The following is a 25551-nucleotide window of genomic DNA, read 5'->3' on the forward strand; positions in this document are numbered from 1 at the left end:
CCCGAGCACTCGCTGGAGATCCCGGGCCGTCGGGGAGCCCCCGGGGGCCACAGGCCCCCCCCCAAGTGCTGTTCCCACTCACCACCAGGATGCCGTTGCTGGCGAGCCACTCCGCTCCAGCTGGCCTGAAAGGAACCCCAGGGACCCTCGGTGAGAGACAGCCGCGGGTCCCCAGACCCCCTCCTCCTCCGCGGGGCGGGTGGGGCGCCCCGCTGCCCCTCCCGGAGCTCGCCCCGGCCCGACTCACTGACTCTGCAGCCGAAACTCAACCTCCAGCCGCCCCTGCGCCTGCGGAGAGAGGAGCGAGCGCGGGGCTGAGGACGCCAGCGGGGCGGGGGGCGCGGGTGCGGGGAGACGCCAGCCAGGTGGGGGGTGCGGGGCGCATGGACACACCAGCGGGGCGGGGGGCGCGGGGCGCGTGGACACGCCAGCCGGGCGGGGGGCGCGGGGAGACGCCAGCGGGGGGGGGGGGGGGAGGGCGCCGCCCCCCTCTGGATGCTCTACTGAAGAGAAGAAAGCAAAGCGGGGGCCGGGCTGCCCTCCGGAAGCTCCCGGCTTGGTGGAGAGGGGAGCCCTCACCTGAGAACTCAGGGAAAAGCTCTGGCGCCGGGACTCCCCCACTCGCAGGGTCCCCACGTCGAACAGCACGGACAACAGGGGTCATCTTGGGTCAACAGGTCCTGGTCGAAGACCTTCAGCTCCAGGATATTCTGGAGAGGGCGGCAGGGTAGCTGGCTTCGGGAAGGAGGGGTGGGGTGGGGAGGGGCGGGGGGGGGGGGGACCGGGGCCGCCCCGTCACCTTGAGCTTGCAGTGGGTGCGGAAGCGGAAGCTCTGGTTCCAGACGGGGTCCCTGCTGTTCTTGACGGTGCGTGTCTGCAGCGGGCGGCTGGAGGCCGTGGGCAGCCACAGGGTCACGTAGCAGTCCGAGGGGGTCACTGCGGGAGGAGCGAGCCGTCAGGGAGGCCACGTGCCCTTCCCGCCCCCGCCGCCCCAGGGTCCGCGCTCCCCCCCTCGGCCCCCCTGCCCTCCCACCGGGGCTGCCACCCAATCCCGCTGCTCCTGGGCCCGCGCCACGCACACAGGTCCCTGGAAGGCAGCCCGTGGGCCTGCAGGACGCGCACGGTGAGCAGGCACGTTCCCGGCACCTTCGCCTGCAAAGGAAGCGCAGGGAGTGGAGCAGCCCCCCGGCCTGGCCCCGGACCCCGAGGCCCGCCCCACGGGGGGCCCCCACGCCCCTGCCCACTTACACCAGCGGCCTGGCGGCCACCGCCCTACCACACAACCGCCGAGGAATGCACTGTGACACAGTGAAACTGAGGCAGGGAGGCGGGGCCAGATCCAAGGGCCCGGTCAGGACCGGGACACAGACCAGCCGTGACTGTGACTCCTCCCGCCCTCCCGCCCTCCCCCACACCGCCCACCGCAGCGGCGGGCAGCCAGGCCGCTCGGCCCACCAGTCCTGGAAATGGACGGGGCGGGGGGACCCCACGGCCCTGGCTGCTCTCGGGAGGGCTCTTCCTGGCTGGCAGGGCAGCATGGTGGCCCGGCAGGGCCGGGGGAAGGCCAGAGGGTGCCCCGTGGATCCAGCCCAGAACACCCCAGGTCCCCACGGGGAAAGTTCATGCACCTGTGGCAGCCTTCGGACCCCCCCCACCCCCCCCCCGCCCCACCCCATCCCGAAACAGCACCAAGCGGTCCCTTAGCCCAGGGGCCTCGGGAAAGCGGCCGGGGCGCTGTGTTCGGCCCCGGGGCAGGGCACTGCCTCCGGCCGCCCATGAGCAGCCCACCACCCGAGAGCCCGCAGCCGCCAAGAACAGCCAACCAGCAGCGCCCCCCCACACGGGCCCTGGACGGCGCCGGGTCCCGGGGAGACCTCTTACCACAGCCATGAGGCTGAGTCCTCGGGGCAGGAGTGATGGGGCCGTGGCTCGGGACTACGACTGTTGGCTTTTAACACAGCGCCAACGCCGAGGCGCCCAGCTGGCACAGGCTCCTCCCGGCCCCTCCCACCGGCCGCCTCCACGCCACCGAGGCCACGCCCGCCACCCGACCTGCCGCCCGCCCGCCCGGGAGTGGGCGCCCGACCCTCCCGGGGCAGCCCCGGGCGCTCCGGTCCCCCGCGGCCACCCAGCCGGCGCCGGCCCCGTGCGGAGGAGGGGTCTCCAGCGCCACGGGGGCCGCGGCCCACAGGAGCAGGGCGGTGCGGGCAGGGCGGCGCGGGCAGGGCCTTTCACAACCTCTCGGTGCCTGTACGGCAGGAATGCCCGGTCCTGACGGGAGCCCTGAGCAATGTGGGCTGAGCACCCGGGCTTCGTCGTGTCGTGACCCGGCCAGGGCGTGGCCCCCGCCACATAAAACCAAGTTCAAAGCCTCCTCGGTGCCAACGCCTGCCCGCCGCCCCCCGCAGTGGGGGCCGGGGATGAGGCTGGGGGTGGCCCCCAGGGCCAGGGGCTCTTCCTGCGCTTCCAGAGGGCGGGGAGGGAGCCTGCGGGCAATGGGAGGGGCGGGGCGGGCAGGGCTTCCGTCACTTCCACCCGGGTTATCTCCAGGGCACCGGACCCCCTGGGCTGCCCTGGATCTGGGTCAGTGAGGCCCCGGCCCCGGCCAGCCCGTCCGCCCGGGGGGTGGGCTTGGACAGCAGGCGAGTCCTCAAGCCGGGGAGTGGCTCAGCCTGGTTAGGGCCACCCTGACGTTCTTGCCTGAACCCCCAAGCCCTCACCAGGCTGAGGAAGGCGACACAGAGGACCGCAGCTAGCTCTGCTGACGGCTCCCTCCGAGCCGGCCACGTGGGGCCTTTCAGACCCCAGCCCGGGCCCACCGCGCCCCCCGCTCCCCTGCCAGCCCCGGCCGGGCCCACCGCGCCCCCCCCCCCCCCCCCCCCCGCCCAGCCAAGCCCACCGCGCCCCCCCCCCAGGCCCAGCCAAGCCCACCGCGCCCCCGCCAGGCCCAGCCAAGCCCACCGCGCCCCCCCCCAGGCCCAGCCAAGCCCACCGCGCCCCCCCCCCCAGGCCCAGCCAAGCCCACCGCGCCCCCCCCCCCAGGCCCAGCCAAGCCCACCGCGCCCCCACCAGGCCCAGGCCGCGCAGGGCTGCCGGGACGCTGAGCCTCCAGACAGTGACTCACCCACCTGGGGCCGCGGCACGGTGAGAGGCACCTGTTCTCCCCGTGTGACCTGTGTGGCACCTTCCTGGACACCCTCCCCCGGTCCGCCTGCCATTTCCTGGCCTTCCTGACACCTCTCATGACTGCCGATTTCTTTTAATCATTATTTATTGTCAAAGTGATGCACGGAGGGGTTACAGTTTCATACGTAAGGCAGTGGGTACATTTCTTGTACAGTTTGTTAGCGCCTCCCTCATCCCCCTCCCCCTCCCCCCTCCGCTCTCCCCCCATGAGTTGCTCCGTGGGTTTACACCAAATGGCTCTGCAAGTCTTGCTTTTGGAGTCGCTTGTCTTTTTACCCTGTGTCTCTCGATTCTGATATTCCCTATGACTTCTGATCGCAACCCAAGCTGGACCCTGGCACCAGCCAGCACATTCAGAATCCAGGCTGGCTCTCAAGTGGACCGGCCCCGGGGGGCTGAAGCGCCCCCCCAGCCCCCTGTCCCTGGCATTGGGGGGGGCAGGGAAGGCTGGCACACTGCTGCCGGTCGTCCTGGGCTCCAGGGGGGTGGAGCGCCCCGCCAGCCCCGTCCCTGGCAGTGGGGGGGGGCAGGGAAGGCTGGCACACTGCTGCCGGTGGTCCTGGGCTCCGGGGGGGTGGAGCGCCCCGCCAGCCCCGTCCCTGGCAGCGGTCACCAGGCTCCCTCAGTTGAGCCCAGCGGCCTTGGTGAGGGAGTCCAGCAGCTGGAAGTAACTGTACTTGAGGTCATATTCCATGTCGTACCAGAAATTCACTGTGGGGAGACGCGGGGCTGAGAACGTGACGCGATGACCACCCCCCCCCCCCGCGGCCCGGCCCGGGCTCCTCACCAGCAATGCAGCCGTGGGACTGCTGGACGTGGTGGAACCACAGGGAGGGCAGGTAGAGCAGCTCGCCGGCGCGCACGGTGCAGCGCAGGGCCCCGCGCCTGGCTGTAGCCGGGGTACCGGGCCAGGTCCGGGGCCAGGGGGTCCAGCGGGATCCAGGGCACCTAGGGGCGCGGCGGGCAGCGCTCGCGGCCGCGGGGCTTCCTCCCGGGCCGGCTCCCCGCGCGCGGGCGCGCACTCACCTTCTCCGTGGTTTCTTCGTCCACGATCTTAAAGGCCCCGTCTTCCGTCAGCTGGTACGTGGCCGGCGCGTACAGCTCTGAGGCCCGGGCGGAGGGAGGGGTGGGGAGTCGTGGCGCTCGCACGGCCCCACTGCCCGCCCGCCGCCGGCCCATGTCCCCCGGCCCCGCCGCCCGCCCCCGCCCCCCCGCCCCCCCCCCCGCCTACCGTAGGGGATGAAGGGCCGGTCGCTGGGCGGGTGCAGGAGGAAGCGCTTCTCCCCCGACAGCACACAGTACAGGTTCTCGTAGTGATCCCGGTGCACTGCGACCAGGACGCGGGGGCCGGGCGTGAGCGCGGAGCCCAGGGCCCCCCGGCCTCGAGGGGCGCGGGAGGGGCCGGCAGCACCCCGAGCCCGACCCGCCGGAGCCGGACCTCACCGAGGCGGGGGAAGCCCCGGCGCCGCCCCGAGAACACGCGTGGCCACCCCCCCCCACGCCGGGGCGACCCCGGCCCCCCACCCCCACCCCCTCCCCCCACCCCCTCCCCCCCACGCCGGGGCGACCCCGGCCCCCCACCCCCCCTCCCCTCCGCCGCCGGGCGCCCCCGCCCCCCACCCCCCTCCCCCACGCTCCCGGCACCCACGCGAGGTCACGGCCGCGGCCTCCCCGAGCCAGAAGTTCACCGCGTCGGGCATCTTTCCTGCGGGGTGGAGCGCGAGTCACGGGGCCGGGGCCGGGGCCGGGCGGACATCCACCCCCCCCCTCGTACCCCGCCGCCCCCCCCTACCCCGCCCCCCCCCCCCCCCCGCTCACCTAGGGCCTCGGAGGCCCAGGGCAACGTGGGGCGGGAGGTCGGGCAGCAGCGCGGGCAGCTCGGCGCGCAGGTTCGAGCACTGCTTCTGCACGTAGAGCACGCCGGGGTGCGCGGCGCGGCCCTCCAGCACGTCCAGCACGCGGCCCAGCGGCAGCCGGCGCTCGGCCGGCAGCACGAAGCGGCCCCCGCGCACCGCGTCCGCGTAGCCGTCCGGGGTCACCGCCACGCTCACCTCCGTGGCGCCCGCCGCGGCCCTGCGGGGGGGGGGGGACCGGCACTGGGCGGGGGGCCCGGCGAACCCCCCGGCACGCCCCCCCGCCCCGCCCCCCCTCCTCGCCGCCCGGGGGAGGACGCCCCACCTCAGCCCCCCCCCCGCCGCCCGGGGGGAGGGCGCCCCACCTCAGCCCCCCCCCCCCCCGCCGCCCGGGGGAGGGCGCCCCACCTCAGCCCCCCGCCGCCCGGGGGGAGGGCGCCCCCACCTCAGCCCCCCCCCCCGCCGCCCGGGGGGGAGGGCGCCCCACCTCAGCCCCCCCCCCCCCGCCGCCCGGGGGGAGGGCGCCCCACCTCAGCCCCCCCCCGCCGCCCGGGGGAGGGCGCCCCACCTCAGCCCCCCCCCGCCGCCCGGGGGAGGGCGCCCCACCTCAGCCCCCCCGCCGCCCGGGGGAGGGCGCCCACCTCAGGTAGGGCAGCGACCACTTGCGGAGGGCCGGCCAGTGGCCCAGCGCGCGGCGGACGATGCAGGGCCGGTTGGGGCACACCCAGTCCCGGTAGAAGGCCAGCGGCGTGGGGGGCCCGTCCAGGTAGGGCACGGCGGGGGGCACGCTCAGCTCTGCGGGGAGGGGCGGGCGAAGGGACGCGGCGTCCGGTGTCTGCCGGGCGCCCCCGTCACGGGCGCCCTCCCCGGGAGGCCCCACCGACGCGCGCCCCCACGAGGCGGGCACTGGAGGGCATGGGCGCACCGCGCACGCACGCACGCACCACGCACGGCACGCACGCACACGCGAGCAGGGACGGGCCGAGTCCACGGGGCCCCAGGGCTACCACCCAGCCATCCCCCGATCTTCTGTGGGGCCCGCACGGTGCACCCGCAGGCCCGCAGCCTCCCCATCTTGGAGGGACCCCCCCCCCCCAGGGCCCATTGGACACCGGCCGGGGCCCCGTCTGCGTGTGGCACGGTGCCCTCGCCGGGGCGCGAGCGGGGTGGCGCGCGGCCCCGAGAGGCCCCAGCGCCTGGCCTGGCCGGTGTGGGGATCAGAAGATGGCCCCGTCATCATCACGCCTGCAATCCCAGCTGCTCCGGAGGCTGAGCTCCGAGCCGGCCCAGCCCAGCCCAGCCGCGAGGCTCCTACTTCCAGTTGACTGTGGTATAAACGGGCCGGGGTCTCAAGCGGTAGAGCTCGTGACCGCACTGAGGAGAGGCCAGGGCTCAACCGTTTGAGACTCACCAAACAGCATGGCCTACTCAGGTACCCAGGACCACTGTGGACACCTGGGCAGAAAGCCTTCAGCGGCCCCGTCATCCTGCAATTGAATCTTTCCTACGCACGCGTGTATGCGTGTATGGACTGGAGGTTGACCCCAGGGCTCTGCACTTGCTAGGAAGGGGCTCCACCTCTTGAGGTATACCTCCATCCTTCCCCCCACCTTTTTTCCCCAAAGTATGTTTGCTTGTTTTTTGGCCAGTCCTGGCACTTGGACTCAGGGCCTGAGCACTGTCCCTGGCTTCTTTTTGCTCAAGGCTAGCACTCTGCCACTTGAGCCACAACGCCACTTCTGGCCTTTGCTGTCTATGTGGTGCTGAAGAATCAAATCCAGGGCTTCATGCGTGCTAGACAAGCACTCTGCCGCTAAGCCACATTCCCAGCCCTCAATAACTAATTAAAAAAAAATCATAGCCAGGCACTGGAAGCTAGCTACCGAGGAAGCTGAGATCTGAGGATGATGTTTTTAAAGCTAGTCAGGGCAAGAAAGTCCATGAGATTCTTATTTCCAACTAGCCAGAGCCATAGCTCAAAGAGGTATAGTGATAGCCTTGAGTAAAAAAGCTCAGAGACAGGGCCCAGGCCCTGAGTTCAAGCCCCATGACAGGAAAAAAAATATATAATCAAGTTGATTTATTCCAGAAATGCAAAGGTGGTTTATTACATGTAAATCAATACACGTAATATACCACATCCTCAGAGCCAAAGACAATATCACATCACCATCTCAATAGATGCAGAAAAAGCCCTCAACAAAAATCTAACACCTGGGGCTGGGAATATGGCCTAGTGGCAAGGGTGCTTGCCTCCTATACATGAAGCCCTGGGTTCGATTCCTCAGCACCACATATATAGAAAATGACCAGAAGTGGCGCAGTGGCTCAAGTGGCAGAGTGCTAGTCTTGAGCAAAAAGAAGCCAGGGACAATGCTCAGGCCCTGAGTCCAAGCCCCAGGACTGGGGGAAAAAAAAATCTAACATCTGTGATAATGAAAGCTTTGGAGAAGCTATATATGACAGATCTAAAACCAACATCATATTAAATAGTGAAAAACAAAAACCATTTTCCCTGGGCTGGGAATATGGCCCAGTGGTAAGGGTGCTTGCCTCCTATACATGAGGCCCTGGGTTCAATTCCCCAGCACCACATATTCAGAAAATGGCCAGAAGTGGTGCTGTGGCTCAAGTGGCAGAGTGCTAGCCTTGAGCAAAATAAGCCAGGGACAGTGCTCAGGCCCTGAGTCCAAGCCCCAGGACTGGGGAAAAAAATTCCTATAAAATCGCTTTTTCTGTATACCAGCAGAGGAGGTACAGATAGGGAAATCAGGAAAATAATTCCATTTGTAATAGCCTCAAAAAAAAAAAAGTCCAGGGCTGGGGATATGGCTTAGTGGCAAGAGTGCCTGCCTCATATACATGAGGCCCTGGGTTCGATTCCCCAGCACCACATACAGAAAATGGCCAGAAGTGGCGCTGTGGCTCAAGTGGCAGAGTGCTAGCCTTGAGCAAAAAGAAGCCAGGGACAGTGCTCAGGCCCTGAGTCCAAGCCCTAGGACTGGCCAAAAAAAAAAAAAAGTCCCTATATTTTGACCTACCCTATGACCCAGCCATACCACTCCTAGGCATCTATCCTAAACAGCAAAATCCAAGATATCAAAAAGGCATTTGTACTTCCATGTTTATCGCGGCACAATTCACAATAGCTAAAATATGGAAACAACCCAGATGCCCCTCCACAGACGAATGGATCCAAAAAAATATGGTACTTATACACAATGGAATACTACGTAGCGATTAGGAATGGTGAAATACTGTTATTCACAGGGAAATGGTCAGAACTCGAACAAATAATGTTGAGTGAGACAAGCCTAGAACACAGAAAACAAAGGGGCATGATCTCCCTGATATATGACTGTTAACAAAGGGAGACGGAGAGACAGTACAGACCAAGTCTGTGAATACTGTATATGTTCTTGATACATTGTATATTGCATATATGTCAACCTGACCTAGACACGGGATAGAAAAACAGGTCGTAAGATATCATAAGAAATGTACACACTGCCCTACTATGTAACTGCACCCTCTTTGCACAACACCTTGTATAAAAATTTATGTCCAATTAAAAAAAAAGTCCAAAATATTTAGGAATAAACCTAACCAAGGAAGTGAAAAACTTCTATAGCGAAACTATTAAAAAATCTAAAGAAAAGCCAGGTGCGCTAGTCGTTCACATCTATAACCCTAGCAACTCAGGAGGCTGAGCTCTGAGGATGACAATTTAAAGTCAGACTGGGCAGGAACGTCCATGAGATTCTTACCTCTAATTAACTACCAAAAAGCCAAAAGCAGAGCTGTGGCTCAAGTGCAAGAGCACTAGCTTTGGGCACAAAGGCTCAGGGACAATGCCCAGGCCCTGAGTTCAAACTCCAGGACCAGTAAATACATACATACATACATACATACATACATACACATACACACACACAGAGAGAGAACAAGAAAAAAAAAACCTGTGAAGAGCTGGGTGCTAATTGCTCACATCTGTAATCCTAGCTACTCAGGAAAGTCTGGGAGACTTTTTTTTTGCCAGTCCTGGGGCTTGGACTCAGGGCCTGAGCACTGTCCCTGGCTTCTTTTTGCTCAAGGCTAGCACTCTGCCACTTGAGCCACAGTGCCACTTCTGGCGTTTTCTATATACATGGTGCTTGGGAATCCAACCCAGGGCTTCATGGATACGAGGCAAGCACTCTTGCCACTAGGCCATATTCCCAGCCTCTGGGAGACTCTTATCCACAGTTAACCACCAAAAAAAGCCAGAAGCGGAGCTATGGCTCAAGCAGTAGAGTGTTGGCCTTAAGCATAAAAGCTCAGGAACAGTGCTCAGGCCCTGAGTTCAAGCCCCAGGACTGGCAGAAAAAAAAATCCGAAGAAAGAAATCGATCTCCCAAGTTCATGGATAGGTGGAATTAAAATAGTAAAAATAGCTATACTGTTAGTGGCGACCTACAATTTCAATGCAATACTCATCAAAATCCCAAAGTCATTTGTCACCAAGATGACGAAACAATCCAAAAATTTATATGGAACCACAAAAGATCCAGAATAGCTCAAGGAATTTTAGGGGAAAAAGAGAGAGAGAGAGAGAGACAGAGAGAGAGAGAGAGAGAGAGAGAGAGAGAGAGAGAGAGAGAGAGAGAGAGAGAGAGAGAGAATAATGCCAGAGGTAACACAATTCCAGACCTCAAGCTTTACTACACAGCTATAACATCAGAAACAGCTTGGCACATAAACAGCTTGGTACAGCTTGTCATAAAAATAGCCTTGAAGACCAGTGGAATAGACTAGAAGACCCAGAAATAAACCCATATACCTACCATCATCTACTATTTGATAAGGGCCTCTTCAATACTGGTATTGGGAAAACTGGACATCCACACATAGAAGATTAAAATTGCACCCCTGCCTGTCACTTTGCATTGATATCAACTCAAAATGGATCAATAACACACTTGAAGCCTTGAAACAAGTACAAGAAAGAGGAGAAATGTTATAACTTATTGGCATAGGCAGGAACTTTCTGAAGGGAGTCCCAGGGGCTCAATAAATAAACTTGGCAAATGGGATTAAATCAAACTAGAAAGTTTCTGTATAGCAAAGGACATAATTGCTAAGCTAAAGACAGCTAACAGACTGGGAGATATTTACCAGTGATACACCCAACCAGAGCCTAATGTCCTAAATACCCAAGGAGTTCAAAAAACCACTGCCCCCCCCACCAAAGTAAATCCAAGCAATAAATGGGCAAAGGAGCTAAACAGAGACTTCTCAGAATAGCTAATAAACATATGAAGAAATGCTGATCATCACTGGCTATAAAAGAAATGCAAATCAAAACAACACTGAGATTCTATCACCCCAGTAAGATTGGCCAACATTGAGAATTCAAACAACAACAAATGCTGCTGTTTACATTCCCTCTGTTGGAATGTAAACTAGTACAACCAGTCTGGAGGGCAGTTTGGAGGTTCCTAAAGACTAAATATAGAACTGCCCTATGACCCAGCCATACTACTCTTGGGCATCTACCTAGAATATCACAAGTCAGGATACAGTAAAGACACTTGTGCAACCATGTTCATTGCTGCACTATTCACAAGAGCCAAGTTAAGGCAACAGCCCAGATGCCCTACAACAGATGAGTGGATCAAGACGATGTGGTACATATACAGTGGAATTTTGCTCATCCGTCAGAAAGAATAATATGCTATTTGCAGGGAAAAGGATGGTTCTAGAAAAAAAAATCATGTTGAGTGAAGTAAGACAGGCTCATAGAGCTAAAGGGTTCATGTTTTCTCTCATATATGGAAGCTAGATCTAAAATACAAGTTTGCACAATAACATAAGGGCAATGTGTTTACACACAAATGAACAGTAAAGGACGGTATACTTAGGGTAGGGATCCAAAAGGATAACTCTTTGAACAACTAAAGTACTGTTTAAAGTACCACTCTACAAAACAAATACCAGGAAGTGGAAATGTGTTTTGCAGTGGTGGGCATACGAGAGGATACAGGAATGGAGGGAGGAAGGGTAAGCCATGCAGTCATTATATTCCATGCAAATTATGTAAAAAATGAACTCTGTAACTTGAGGAGAGGGATGGGAAAATACAGGGGAGAGCAAAGGAGGGGTTAACACTGATCAAGAAGCACTGTAGGGGGCTGGGGATATAGCCTAGTGGCAAGAGTGCCTGCCTCGGATACACGAGGCCCTGGGTTCGATTCCCCAGCACCACATATACAGAAAACGGCCAGAAGTGGCGCTGTGGCTCAAGTGGCAGAGTGCTAGCCTTGAGCAAAAGGAAGCCAGGGACAGTGCTCAGGCCCTGAGTCCAAGGCCCAGGACTGGCCAAAAAAAAAAAAAAAAAAAAGAAGCACTGTAGGGGCTGGGAATGTGGCTTAGTGGTAGAGTGCTTGCCTAGCATGCATGAGGCCATGGGTTTGATTCCCCAGCACCACATACACAGAAAAAGCCAGAAGTGGTGCTGTGGCTCAAGAGGTAGAGTGCTAGCCTTGAGCAAAAAGAAGCCAGGGACGGTGGTCAGGCCCTGAGTTCAAGCCCCAAGACTACCCCCCCCCAAAAAAAAGCATTATACTCATAACCTGACATGGAATTGTGGCCCCTTTGTACAACATCATCATCCTATCGGAATCATCTGAGAAGGCAGAGGGGTTTATCTTGTTCACGAATACATGCCTGTAACAGCACCCACCACATAAGTAGTTGCTCAAGAGATGGGGCAGGTGAAGGAAGTTCCCAGCCCGGATGGTGGCTGCCCTGAAGGAACCGGATTTTCTGGCTGGGCTCCCCGCCCCCCCCCCCCCAGCCACCTGGCCTCGTCCTGCCACGGCCCCCGTGAAGACTCCTTACAGAACACACGCGCTCCGCAGCGTTCCAGCTATGCTAGGACCAGACCTACTGACCTTCCCAGTCCAGTTCGCTCCTGCTCTGCCCTCTCCTCAGGCAGTGCTCAGACTGGCTGACAGGGACTGGGGGGGGGGGGGGGCTTGCTTTGTTACTGTCATCCTCCAAGTCCAGCCCCACCAGCGGCCACTGCCCCCTGCTGCAAATGACCAGCACGTGCCCTCTCACCTCTGAGGGCGTGGGCTACCTCTCGCAGCTCGGTCTCCACACTGGTCCTCCTTACTGCGTGAGGGAGCACGTGTCTTTAGATCAGAAACCCAAACCAAGTGGCAGCCCTGGTGGCCAGGGGAAGGGAGGAAATGCCAGCCCCTCGAAGCAGTCACCTGGGAGGAGAGCATGGACACAGCACAGACCTGTGGTGCTCCCTGGGGTTTAGGGTCGCTGCCATCATCACTGGTTTGGGGGCTGGGGCTTGAACCCAGGGCTCCCTTTCCCCCCAGCCGCGAGGTCCAGCAATAGCTGGAAGCTGCCTTCCTCTTACCCTTAGGATTTTTTCCTGCAATTCTATCAGTTTTACTTGCTCACTGTTTCCTTCACAGACCGGCTGTTTTTCCTCAACTGGGGCTTCAAACTGAGAATTTCCAGAGAGATCTGAACAACTTCTTCAACCCAATAATTCTTCTGCGAAGACTGACAAGAACACTCCCGAGAGAGCCCCTCCCCCCAACTCACCAGGAGCTGCTCCGTTTACACTTGGTAGTTTGAATTTCGGGGTGTCTGAACTAAGAGTCCTCATGCTTGCTAGGCAAGTGGCACTGCTACTTGAGCCAGGCCTCTAGTTGTTCCAGTTTTTTGGTGTTTTTTTTTTTTTGCCTGTCCTGGGACTTGAACTCAGGGCCTGGGTGCTGTCCGCAAGCCTCTTTGTCCTGGAGGCCGGCACTCTACCACTTAAGCCACAGTGCCACTTTCAGCTTCCTCTGAGTGGTTTATTGAAGAAGAAGCTCACAGACTTTTCTGCCTGGTCTGGCTTTGAACCATGATCCTCAGATCTGAAGCTCCTGCGTAGCTATGGCTTGGCCTGGCTTTGCTTGAGTTATTTTGAGAGTTGGTCTGGGTGAGCCTGGACTCCTCGCTGGGATCACAGACATGCACGCCCTGCCCCGGGCCTCCGGAGCCCACCAGCCCTCGGCTGATCCGCCCTCACGGAGAACACCGCTTCTCTGGATGTTTCCCAAACACAGTGAACTTGTTTAAAAGCCCCAAGAGGCGCTGACCAACAGCCCGGGGTTCACCCCTGGGAGCCCAGCTCCACACACTTGGGGTTGGAGATCGGAGGCGGGCCGGGCCAAGCAGGCCTGGGCCGCGGAAGTCCATGAGACTCTCATCTGCAATTTAACACCCGGGCCCCGAGTTCAAGCCCCAGGACGGACAGACACACACACGCACACGCACACACACGCACACCCCCGCGGAATGCCGGGCACCACGGGCGGATCCTAAGTCAACGACGGCAATGGTGTGGGAAACACCGTGGTGGTGATTGATCTGCTGAGCGATGGGGGGGAGGGGAGCCCCGGTCCGACACGAGGGACGCCCCCACCCCCACGCCCGACGCCTTCACACCAGCAGAACTACATACAAAACAAAGGGGCCACAAACGGACGGGCCGGGGAGGCTCAGGGGCCGCCCGCCCGCCCGCCCGCCCGCGGAGGGAGGTCGGCTCCATCCACGCTGCAGCCGCCAGAAAATGGAACGCGAAGCGCGGGCGGCGGGGCCCCGGGGCGGGGGCGGCGGCGGGGCCCGGGGCGGGGGCGGCGGCGGGGCCCGGGGACGGGGAAGGCCGCCGGCGCGCCGTGGCTCCGGCGAGGGTGAGTTCGCGCCCAGCACCGACCGGAGAACGCGAGCCGGCGGACGCACGCTAAACCCGGCCGCCCCCCCCCCCCCGCCCCGGGGGCCGTGCGGGGCCCGGGAGTCAGGGAGAAGCCGCCCCCCCACCCCCCCCCGCCGCGAAGGCGTGCGGCCGCGGAGGAGCTGCGCACGCGAGCCCCGGCCCCCCGCGTGGCCGCGGCCAGGACGCCGCAGTCCCCGGCGCGCGCGAGCTCACCCCGTGCCGCCGCGGGGAACTCTCGTAAAGCGCTCCGCACCGCGTCCAACGCCGCCTCCGCCATGACGCGCCGCGGGCCCCGCCCCGGAACTCCGGAACCCCGGGCCCGCGGGGCCTCCAGCCCCCGCGCCGCTCCAGGCCCCGCCCACCGGGCCCTCGCCGCGCCAAGCCCCGCCCACTCCCAGAACTCCTGAGCACGCCCACCCACTCCAAGCCCCGCCCACGCCCAGAACTCCTGAGCACGCCCGCCCACTCCCAGGCCCTCGCCGCGCCAAGCCACGCCCACTCCCAGAACGCCTGAGCACGCCCACCCCGTTTCTTGCCCCGCCCCCCGGTGGCCATGCCGCCCCTGACCCCGCCCACCCCTGGGTCCTCGCAGGCCTGGCCAGTCAGTTCCTCTTCCACCCCAAGACTCACAGGACTCAGCAGGCAGCACGGCCGGCCTGGCTGGCTGGCATCCCAGTTAACAAATGGTTTATTGACGAGTTCATACACCAGTACAAACAGATATGTTAAAAACAGTCCCCGCCCCGTGCAGCGGGGAGGAGGCCGGCGCCAAGGTGGAGCAATGTATAAAAGTTATAAATAAGGGGCTTTCAAAACCGGGGCGGGCAGATCTGGTCGGGGACGGCGGATGCCGGTGGCCTCAGACATGCAGAAGGGAACTGGGCGACAGACCGCAAGGCCCCCCACCTCGTGGGCGGGCAGGGGCTGCCATAGGGGTCCGGCTGCATTCCCATAAACCTTAGCAGGAATGGACCCCCTCCTCACCAAGGGAAGGCTGCCTAGACTAGGGTCGCCAAGGAGCTGGCGCGGGGAGGGGAGAGCCCTATTTGGGGTGGGCTGCAGCTGGCCTGGGCTCCTACCCTCAGGCGGGCAGGGTTGCCAGGGGTCCACCCCCTGCCAGTTGAGATTCCTGGGGCCAGATTTGAGTTTGGCCAAGCAGATAAGAGGAAGTGGGAGTGCGGTTCTGGTTTGCTTCAGACACTCAAGCTAAAGCAACATGGCTGGGTGCCCAACTCTAAAGCCTGTCCACCAAGCCTGGAGCCACTTGTGCAGGCCTTTGGGGCCCTGCCTTGCTTGGCACAGAGGGAAGCAGGGGGGCCCAGAGACACACGGTTCACCCCAACTCTGCTCCTACCTCACTATTTATTCCTGTCCTATGCCTACTACGCAGTCTCCGTCTCTAACTGCCCTTTCAATTCTCATCGAATCCCCTTACCTCTGCCACTTACCTGTCCACCTACTACTTCCAGTGTGTCTCTCGGCTCCTGTACCTCCCTCTCAACCTCCACGTTCTACAGCACCCTTGGGCACCCAGCTCTGCCTTCCAGGAGGTTCCTCCTACCTGTAACAGGTGTCCTATGGACCATTTCCTATCAACTAGGTGGTGAGCACCAAGAATCAATCCAGAATTGGGATTTAATGGTGCTCCATTCCTTTTTATGGTTCCCCTACAAGTTCCAGAGTGGTGAGGCTGAGGCAGAACGCGAGAGGAAATCAGGCTCACGTCAGCCAGCCATGTGCTCTGTCTAGTACTGAGCACTCAAGCGGGTGTGTGTGTGTGTGTGTGTGTGTGTGTGTGTGTGACTTCATTGGTGGCCAAAGTCCTCAGGAGGTGGGCAGGCGTCCTGTAAACCAAGAGGGAAACTCCAGCGCAGGCCTCAGACTGCGCGGGGGTGGGGACACAGGGGGCAGCGGGGTCCTTTGGGCTTCAGCAGCTTCAGGGGACCAACCCTGGAGGGCGGGGAGCCTCAGGAGCTGAGGGAAGGAGGCCAGGGGCTCGCGTTTTCCCAGCGGGGGCTTTACTGTCCTGCAGCATTGTCCCACACACAGCTGGCCAGAACGGAAAGGGGGCTGTGGGGGGAGAAACGATGCTAGGGTGCGGGGGGGGGGATGGAATGTAGGGGCTCAGGTCTCGATGCCACCTCGAGTCTCCTGACTGCTGGAGACGCTAATGGAAAGCAGGCAGCTGTGCCCTTCTGCACTATGAGGAACTGAGGGTGGCCGGGAGGGTGCAGCTGGTGTGGGGGAAGAGGAAGTAGAGGTGGAGGCGCACAGGCGGCTGCAGGGCGCCGAGCACAGCGCCACCTGTCACCTCTACCCCACAGAAGTACCCTGTGTATGCTCCACCCCAGGGAGCCCATCCCTGAAGTAACGTCAAATGGCTTCTAAGAAAGGGCCAGCCTGTCCTGGTACCCCCTTCACGAGGCAGGCTGCCCTCCTGCCCCTCACAGCACCAAGGTGACAAAGACCCAAGACCTACCCCCGCCAAGCCCCTGGACGGGCATCGAGGGCAGGAGTTCCAAGGACGCGAGGCAACAGTCAGGGTAATAAATTAATAAATACAGGGGCCCCGCAGGGAGCGGCCAGGAAGCTGCCTCTCCTCCGAGCACGGACCCCTGCATGCTTGCAGGTTCTGGGGAGTGGAATAGGGGAGCATTCGCTTGGGCCCGGAGCTCAGAGTCTGCGTTCCATGCGCCGCTCCACGGCCCGAAGCAGCAGCTCTGAGTATTGCTCTAGCAGGGCCTGCGTTTGCTCAGCTCCCACGGCGCCGGGGCTCCCGCCGGGGCTGGCCAGGGCGGCCCCGGCCAGGGCTTCTAGCTCCTGTCGCACGGAGGAGAAGGCGTCTCTCAAGAGCCGAAGGATGTGACTTTGCTCTGCTGAGGGCGTCTTACAGCTGGCCACCTGCAATGAGACCCCGAGGCGTGAGGCGGAGGAACAGCAGCAGGCCTGGCAGCGGCTGCATGTGGAAGGGCGGGGCTCCATCTGGCCCAAGGGCCAGGCTGGGCACCCATAAGGAATAACCGGGGGATGTGAGACACCGAGTCTCATGGATGACCCAGAGGAGCCCTTCAGACTACAGGGCTGTCTGTTAGCTCCCCCTCTGGACAGCGCTGCACCGCTTCAAAGGCTGGGACCCGCTGGGTGGTCCCCTATGTCTAGGGTCATCAAATCATTTTTGGTTATGAAAACAAGGATAAATTAGTAACTCCACTAAGGCAGTAGGAATAAACTTGAATTATCTTAGCAAACTAGCACATATGGCCTTTCCATGCCCAATTTCCTGTCTGAAGTTTCCAGTTCTTAACCAGAAATGGCCATCAGATATTCAGTTCAGGAAGTCGGGCATGGCCTCTGACCTGCTCACCTACCCTGCTGAGCATGTTCCTGAGTGCGGCCATCTCTGTAGACCAGCTTTATCAATGACTGTTCTAGACACTCAGCTATCTGTTGTTGTGGGGCTTGAACTCAGGGCCTGGGCGCTGTCCCTGAGCCTCTTTGTGCTCCAGGCTAGCGCTCTACCACTTGAGCCACGGCGCCACTTCTGGCTTTTTCTGAGTGGTCCCATGGGGACTTTCCTGCCCAGACTGGCTTTGAACCGTGATCCTCAGATCTCAGCCTCCTGAGTAGCCGGGATGACAGGCGTGAGCCCCAGCCGGCCTCCAGCTTGACACTCGGCTTTTAAGCCCCTAATAAGGGACAAGCCCTCTTCCCGCTGCCTGGCGCCACCACTCACCAGGTGGTAGAGCTGCACTGCTTGGCGCACACTCCCACGGAGCTCTGCCACGAGTTGTTCACACTGCTCCAGGCGCACAGCTGGCTCTGAGAGGGACAGATACTGCTCAGGGAGGCTCGGCTGGCCGGCTGGCCGACCAGGGCTCCGAGAGCAGGCGAGGCCTGCCCCTGAGCACGGCACCCAGTCAGCCCCTGCCTCCTGCCCACCCCTCCTCCACCTTCCCACCAGCACACACAACGCAGGCCCAGAGGAGACGGCCAGCCCAGGTCCGGAGGGCACTGGCAGGCTGAGGAGGCCAGGGAGGCCCTGAAGATGGGCAGCAGCATCTTGCCATCGGGGGTATGACTTATGGACCAAGACAGCAGCAGACAGGATGGAACACGCCAAAGGCTGGACGCACAGAAATGGGATGGAGAGAGAAAGCAGCCGACAGAGACGAGAGAGGACGAGAGAGGACGGGGCAAGCGATGAGGCTGTGGGGCCGCGCGCACCTGAGTCCTGGCTCAGGGCTGCCCCTGGCCTGGTGCTCTCCATGGGGCTGGGAGTCTTCTCAGGGGTTGGGGGCTGCGAGTCCTTGGGGCCTCGGAGGAGGCTGCTGGCCGGCAGTTGCTGGGCACAGGGGCCGCTGGGCCCAGGAAGAGCCTGGTGCTCTGTCCTAGGCTTGGGAGGGGCACCCTCCCCCAAACACGCCAGCCGCTCAGATATACTGTGAGCCTTTCCCAGGTCCGCTGAGGTGCCGGGCTGTTCCGCCTCCCCAGGGGCCTGCCCCTTGGGCCCAGGTGAAAACGTGGCCAGGCTGGGCCGGTCGGGCAGTGGTTTGGGGATGTCCAGGACTAGGTGCGCCCGGCTGGGCAGGGCCAGCTTGCTGAAGGGTAAGACTCGGATGGGGACAGGGGCTTGAGGTTCAGCTGCCTGGTTCAGGCTCTCTCCAACAGAAACGCTGCGGGCTATCTTGGCCACAGAACTGGTGTTGGGGCTCTGGTAGGACCGGGGCCGTGACGGTCGGTGGTCAGCAGGGGGCAGGGAGCCCAGGCTCCCCCGAGCCTCCATCTCCCGTGAGCACAACGGGCCTGAAGAAGGCTCCTCACCTGCAGACGGATGGAGAGCTATTGCTACTGCAGGCCAAGGGGTGAGCCCGGCAGCGGCATGCCCGTCTGCTCCCCACGCCCCTCCCGGAGCTGAGCCCGCCGTTCCTCACCCTGCGGTTCCAGGCTGTGGGCCGACTGGGCCCTGTGGAGCGCGGCTAAGGGGCTGGCTGCGGCCCCTCTCTTGGAGGCCCAGCCGCTGTCCGGGCTGTTCCGGCGGCGTGGCAGCAGCACGGGGACCGCCTGCTGGCTGGGGTGGCCAGGAGGGGCCTCCCCCTCTGGGGGTGCCCCTGGGGGGTTGGCACCACGGCCTTTCAGCTCCTCAGATACCTGTGGCACCTGGACAGGTCTCCACATCAGTGCCGAGCCTGAGGAGGATGGGGGTGGCTCCCTGCGGGAAGAAACATGGAGAGGACCCCGACAGGGCTCAGCGCTCCTCCTCCGAAGGAGGGAGGCGCTGGGAGAGCAAGGCACAAAGCCCGGCAGGGTCAGGGCGGGGCGCGCCTCCCCAAGCCAGGCGTCCAGGGCCCCCCGAGTGGGCAGGCGCCCTACCTGAGGGGCGAGGTCTGCGCTTGCGACAGGAATCGCGAAGAGATGCTCCGAGCCTCCGTCCTCTCCGGGACCCTCACTGGACCCCCTGCTGGAGGCACGCAAAGTGTGAGCTGGGGCAGAAGGAAAGCCCTTGCCCGGATTCTGCTTCCCCTAGAAGGAAACCCCAAGTCCTGCCTGCCAGGCAAGCTGGGGGCCAGACGCCCCACCTGCGCGCTGGCCCTCTGACCACACCTGGAGCGGCCCCATTGGCCAGAGTCTCAAAGTGCTGTTTCAGAAACTGTTCCTGGTCCGGAGTGTGGGGGCCGCCTTCCTGGGGCCCATAGAGGCCAGGGCCGGCCTCCTCTCCCTCCTCCTCCTCGTCACCCTCGGCTGGCTCTTCAAGGTCTGAGGAGATGCCATCCACACTCAGGGGCTCCGTGCTCTCCGAGTCTGGAGCGGGGGAGGGGAGACGCGTCACTCTGCACCCTGAGGTCACCAGGGCATCGAGCCCTGCCCCGGCCAGGCCGCCCCCCCCCCTCACCTTCATTGGGGTGCTCTGGGCTGGAAAGGCGGCTGCTGCTGTAATCCACGGAGCACGCGCTGTCAGGGCTATGCTTTTCTGACTCCCTGCTGCCGGGGTACACTCTTCCCAGGGGTCCTCTGCTTGGAGCCTGTACCTGGAACTCACTGCCAGGGCCCGGCAGGGGAAGGGCGGGCCGTGAGCACAGAGGCGCCGCGGCCCCGCTGGGCTCCGGCCTGGGAGCGGGACTGAGATGAGGGGGTAGCGTGGCGGCCCCTCCCCAGCTGAGAGGAGAAGCGGCATGCCGGGGTCTGACGGGGAGGACCCTTGCCTGGTGTCCATGGTGGGGCTGTCGCTGGGCTCTGGGTAGACAATGCCGTCTTCCATGGGCGCAGGCTCCAGATCTTGGGCGAAGACTCCTTCCTCTTGTGACAACAGTCGGATAATGTGGGGGCAGGAACAGGGCTGGGAAGCCTGGGGCCGAGGGGGCTTTTCACTCTGGGGGTACACAAAAGGGCACGCGGGGGCTCATGTGGAGAGGCACTGGCGTTCGACAGCTCTGGGAAAGCTGGCCACCCCAACCCTCAGGACAGACCCAGGAAGCCAGGTCAGGCTGGCCTGTCACAGCAAGCTCCTGGAGCTGCATGGCCGCTCGGCTGCTCAGCGGACAGCTCCGGCCCCCTCAATACCAAGAGTCGCCTCTCCAAAGCGAAGGCCACGGGGGCCTGACCACCCACCGGCCACAGAGCAAGCATGGCTGCACCCGGGCTCAGTCCTAGCTGCTGCTGGCCCGAGCTGGCTAGGGCTTCCGGGAGAACCCCAGAGCACGGGGAGAAAGCCGGCTCACCTGGCCGGCTCGGGAGGTGGCGGGGACCTGCGGTCTCTGTTTCCCAGGGCTGCGTATGGCCACAGCTGGGGAGTCCTGGCTGGGCTCCTGAGGGCTTGGGGTCAGGGTTTCCAGCTGCCGCAGGTCCAGCATGGAGCGGACACTCAATTCCACGCCTGGCTGGGCCCAGCGCCCCCTTCTTCTAGGTCCAGAGTTGGCTACAGGTGCTGAGTCCAGGAACTCCATGGGCTCCTGCGCCTGGCGAGGTTGGTGGTGGAGGAAGAGTAAGAACTATACACACTCTCAGCAAACACGCTCTTTACTGCGCGCCGGGCACTCTCCTGGGTTCATGCCACCCTAAAACCACTTTACAAGGCAGGCACTCCTGCACCCATTCTACATGAGGGAACCACAATCAGAAGGCCCAGGTGGCGAGTGCGACCCGGCTCACAGTCAACCGCCTGCCGGTTCATGCTTGTGTCTGCCCTCACCTCACACGGAGCCTCTGGTCTCTGCCTTTACCCAGTGGCACTTGCGGCTCCACAGCAACAACTCTACTCTGAAGTAGCCCCAACACGACTCTAAAGGTCCTTCACAAGTAGTACTAAGAATGCCCAGACTTGAGAGCCCTGGTGTAGTGAGGATGCTCCCAATTCCACAGCCTTAGACCACGGGGCCTGAAAGCCCGGGCTGCGCGGCTGCTCCGAGAGCCCCGGCTTCCCGTGTGGATGCTTCCCTGGGCTGTCCTCAGCTGACCCCCGCTGGGGTCTGTACAACGACCATCTCCCCAGATTTCTGCTCTTGTTTTTTTCTGAACTTTCCTTCTAACCACTGGGCTCACCCCACCCCCCCCCCCCCCCCGCCGTTCCTGTCTCCGCCTGCCCTCAGGCTGCTAGGCCCGTGAGATGAGCAGGTGGCACACCTGACTTGTGGGGGGTGACCCCACCCCTAACCCAGGAGCAGCCCGGCGGCTTGAGCCCTCCTGTCTCCACACAGCCAGGGGCCACGGGCACACTATGCTCAAATGCCTGGCAGGGCATAGAGAGAGAGGCCCCCCCCTTCCACACCCCTCACTTCCTGCAGCCTTGGAAGCCCGTTTCAGTGGTGGACGCTTACCCGATTCATCTCCCAGTGGGACAGGCTTCGGAGCAAAGCTGGGCCAGGGACCGAGGCTAGAAAGAAATAGGCAATCACAAGGAGTATCTCTGCCTGCTCACCCCTGGGCCCAGCACCCCACATCAGCCTGTCCCTGGTGTGCGCACAGTCGTGCCTTGGTTTCCTCAGTTCACACTACGGCCGCCCCTATGGCTCCAGGAAAGGTTCGTCTAACCGCTATACCAGCTAGTGCCTGTCGAGCGCCACAGCAGACTTCCACACACCTGGCTCTTTCGTGGTGCCCTTGGAAAGGATGGGCAGCGCTGGCAGTTCTTCTTCTTCAGTCCCCTCATCTTCTCCCTCCTTGTCACTATCTGATGAGAGAGCTGGTCCAGAAGAAAGCATCACTGGAGCCTGGGGCCTGATTCCAAGACAAGGAAGGTCATGGCAAGAGGAGACTCACTGGGGGAAGAAGCCGACATGAATGATGGGTCTTTTTGTGGGAAGGAAGGTGGAGGACCAACAGACCGCGGCAAGCCATCTGGACACCCACCTATCACCTGCCGATGTTCTGTTCTTACCGGGCAGGTCCGGAAGCCCTTTGGGTAGAAGATGGTCCTTGCTGCTTGCCTCCTCGCTGACGTTGGCGCAACTCGGCCAGACGCTGCCTCATGCTGATGGTCATCTCAGAGCTCAGGCGCCAGACAAAGATGCAGCTAGGGTGGAGGGTGGGGGAGGGAGGGGCAGGGGAGGACTCTGGAGAAACTGCTCTGAGTCCTGCTTCCCTGAGGACTGGAAAGGAGACCAAGCTACCCACCACTGCCAGTTCAGGCCCAACAAGAAATACCCCTGTTCAACCCCACTTCCCAGAGACACATCTCTGGAGGAGAGGGAGAGGGAGAGGGAGAGGAGAGAGGTGGGGTGTGTGTGGCCCAGAGGAAGAATCTGCCTCTCAGGGAAGCTGGCTTCTGCTCACCTGTCCCCCGACACCGAGATGAGATGTTTGCAATCGTTACTAAATTTCATGCCGGTGACAATCTCTGTGAAGAACAAAGAATATGGCCTGTGAGCTGCACTGGATTCCCAAGCATGCCTGTCTGTCCTAGGTTGGAGATGGGGGTTGATGGGCGGGGAGGGTCAAGTGCAGTCCGCACCCTGGGGCTCCCTGCTCTGAGTATGGATGCAGGGGAGGGGAGAAGCACCCTGCTGCACCCATCTGCCAGCAGGCCCTCCCCCCTGCTTCATTCAAGGGGCCCATGCTGGGGTGGGGGTGGCCAGAGCTGCTGGGACTGCACTTAGCGAGGACTAAGGGCAGAAAGAACAGTGTTCTATGCAAAGAGAAGTGGAAAGCTACACTCACCCGAGTGACCAAACATGGTGGCCACGCACTCGCCAGAGGAGAAGTCAAAAATGGAGAGGTTCTTGTCAGAACAGCTGGTGGCAATGTAGATCCCCGAGGGGTCTGTCTGCACCTGTGCAGTGGCACACAGCTGACGGGGCACACAGCACCAGCCCCGCTCCACCGGGGCCCTCTGCCCCGACCCCGGCCCTGTGCTCATTCCACACAGCCCCTACCTTAATGAGCGTGCCATCCTCACCCTGCGACCCTTTAAACAGCTTTTTCTGCTTCCCACTGCTAATGTTAAAGATTCTGTAAAGAAACAGCTTGTTTATATACCAAGGCACACCAGGATGCTAGAAATTCCAGCAGTCACTCCCAGCCCGTTCTTTCCGGGAGCCACCGCCTAACAGCAGGATGGCTACCATTCTCAGTTAACACAAAGTACTTATTCTGTAGGCTCAAGCAGATACAAAGTCCTAGTCAAAAAGATAGGTGTGGCGGGGGAATATGGCCTAGTGGCAAAAGTGCTTGCCTTGTATACATGAAGCCCTGGGTTCAATTCCCCAGCACCACATATATATAGAAAATGGCCAGAAGTGGTGGGTGCTGTGGCTCAAGTGGCAGAGTGCTAGCCTTGAGCAAAAAGAAGCCAGGGACAGTGCTCAGACCCTGAGTTCAAGGCCCAGGACTGGCAAAAAAAAAAAAAAAAATATATATATATATATATATATATATATATATATTTATACGTGTGGGGCTAGGATGTAGCTCAGTGGCAAAGCACTTGCCTAGCAAGTACAATGTCCTGGGCTTGATCTATAGTACTAAAAAAGACCAAAAAAACAAAACAAAACAAAACAAAAAAACGGTTAAAAACATTTCTTAAAAAGGGGAGCTGGGAATGTGGCTTAGCAGTAGAGTGCTTGCCTAGCATGCATGAAGCCCTGGGTTCAATTCCTCAGTACCAGAAAAAAAACCAGAATAAACAGAAAAAGCCAGAAGCACTGTGGCTCAAGTGGTAGAGTGCTAGCCTTGAGCAGAAGCAGCTCAGGGACAGTGCTCAGGCCCTGAGTTCAAGCCCCAGGACTGTCAAAAATAAAAATAAATAAACGAGATAGGTGTGGAGTGTCAGCTGCATAGAGCTGACCCACCTAGAGTATGAACAACTCCTAGAGTAGGAACCAAGAAGGCTGCAAAGGGGATGCCCACCGGATATTTCGGTCTTGGCAGCCAATGGCTGTGTACTTCCAGCTGGGCTCCACATCCATGTCGTAGAGGGTTGTCTTCCGTACCACGTGGTGCGTCCGTGTGAACTGCACGCCATCTCCAGACTACAGGAATGAAAAGGCATGGGGGCAGACCCACACCAAACGCATCCCCAGGCCCACCACGCCCGCTTCACCTCCCTTCCTCTCTGACAGAGACCCTCCTCCCCCCCCTGCCCCCTGGAGGGACACCAGCACCCTCACCTTCTGGGCAGTGCGAAAGTAGATGCTCTTGTCCGCTCCACAGCTGATCATGCGCACTTGCCCATCGCTGGCTGAGGAGGAGGAGCCAAGCTGTTCCCATGTCCCACCACATGGGAGCAGCCTTTTCCCTGCCTTCTGAACACCGTGTCTGAAGAGGCCCGGTCAAGCTGTTTTACTTGGTAGGACAACTGATCAGAATGCTTCTCTCTAAACCCAGGTTTTCCTTTCTGTCCATCCTCAGCCCCAGCCCCAGGCCTCCTACCCCTAGCAGACCTTTCTCATGAAAAAAAAAATGGGGAGGTGGCAGGTGGCAGGAGGTGTCTCCACTGCCCTGTTCCCACCTGCAAACTTGACAGCAGTGATGGAAGACGAGTGTTCATCCAGTGTCTGCTGTAGGCTATACTCCCGCCCAGCATCCAGCACGTGGATCAGCCGGTCCCGGCTGGCGGAGGCCAGCAGCTTCAGACCTGCGGGTGGAAGAACTCCACTGGCTCACGTGTGCCCTGAGCAGCCTTAGGTAAGCCTGGGAAAGACCCCAAGGGAATGGAGTCTCATATCCCTAAGCTACATAAACCCAGAGCAGGGAACGTTGTCCTCCTCTTCACCTGAGGAGATCAAGTGGTCCAAAGGACGGCAAGCCCCACACCTGAGAGTCAGGAAGATCCCTGCGGGCCGTTCTGGGCATGCTCCTTACCTGTGTCTGGCTTGGAGTACTCCAAACATAGGATCTCCGAGTCATGGGCCTCTACCTTGAGCATCTCATTCAGGGACTGCAGCTCGTGTACCCTGTGAGGATGAGGTGAGGAGGGAGGAGGTGACTGTCAGGCTGCAAGGAAAATGGCTCCCTTCAGCAGCTATATCCTTTCCCTCCTCAGCCATCCATTCTTTCTTTTTAAGGTTAGAAGGAAACTGCATAAAGATAGAGATGTCTGTTTTCCTTATTCAGCTTTACCTAATATCAACAGCTTATATAATGAGTATAATGATCAGAACAGGACATTTATAATAGTACATTACTATTTACTAACGATCACATTCAAACTTCACCACAGAGTGCCAGTTCCTTCTCTTTAATCCCCTGTAGTTCATCATAGCTTCAGCTTACTTGCCTTTCATGACCACAGCACGTTTGAAATATTGATCAGTT

At 60.8% G+C, this 25551-nt stretch overlaps 2 protein-coding genes across 5 annotated transcripts in view; both read right to left on the minus strand.

Annotated features, from left to right (window-relative positions):
* Positions 1–14120, minus strand: part of Pla2g4b (phospholipase A2 group IVB) — a 27981-nt gene extending 13861 nt beyond the window's left edge. The window contains 13 exon segments of the mRNA XM_048332380.1: positions 83–125; positions 248–288; positions 580–656; positions 659–710; positions 800–936; positions 1080–1152; positions 4213–4289; positions 4418–4513; positions 4835–4891; positions 5005–5026; positions 5028–5259; positions 5681–5834; positions 14017–14120. Coding sequence (XP_048188337.1) covers positions 83–125; positions 248–288; positions 580–656; positions 659–710; positions 800–936; positions 1080–1152; positions 4213–4289; positions 4418–4513; positions 4835–4891; positions 5005–5026; positions 5028–5259; positions 5681–5834; positions 14017–14080 — 1125 coding nt within the window. The 5' untranslated portion in view covers positions 14081–14120.
* The window catches only part of Mapkbp1 (mitogen-activated protein kinase binding protein 1), a 66244-nt gene continuing 43434 nt past the window's right edge, over positions 2742–25551 (minus strand). For 2 of the 4 annotated variants that reach the window (XM_048332372.1, XM_048332373.1), the window contains exons 13-31: positions 25099–25190; positions 24746–24871; positions 24405–24475; positions 24145–24266; positions 23169–23244; positions 22954–23065; positions 22570–22633; positions 22175–22309; positions 21878–22014; positions 21615–21670; positions 20520–20756; positions 20004–20170; positions 19694–19839; positions 19405–19602; positions 19174–19258; positions 18735–19012; positions 18028–18624; positions 17537–17622; positions 14461–16704 (exon numbers count right to left, since the gene is read on the minus strand). In XM_048332372.1, coding sequence (XP_048188329.1) covers positions 16477–16704; positions 17537–17622; positions 18028–18624; positions 18735–19012; positions 19174–19258; positions 19405–19602; positions 19694–19839; positions 20004–20170; positions 20520–20756; positions 21615–21670; positions 21878–22014; positions 22175–22309; positions 22570–22633; positions 22954–23065; positions 23169–23244; positions 24145–24266; positions 24405–24475; positions 24746–24871; positions 25099–25190 — 3013 coding nt within the window. In that variant the 3' untranslated portion in view covers positions 14461–16476. Of the gene's footprint in view, positions 2753–14460; positions 16705–17536; positions 17623–18027; positions 18625–18734; positions 19013–19173; positions 19259–19404; positions 19603–19693; positions 19840–20003; positions 20171–20519; positions 20757–21614; positions 21671–21877; positions 22015–22174; positions 22310–22569; positions 22634–22953; positions 23066–23168; positions 23245–24144; positions 24267–24404; positions 24476–24745; positions 24872–25098; positions 25191–25551 lie in introns of those variants that run through there. The other 2 variants (XR_007208792.1, XM_048332374.1) reach the window with 2 other exon arrangements.

Source organism: Perognathus longimembris, chromosome 23, assembly GCF_023159225.1.
Source record: "Perognathus longimembris pacificus isolate PPM17 chromosome 23, ASM2315922v1, whole genome shotgun sequence".
NCBI lineage: Eukaryota > Metazoa > Chordata > Mammalia > Rodentia > Heteromyidae > Perognathus > Perognathus longimembris.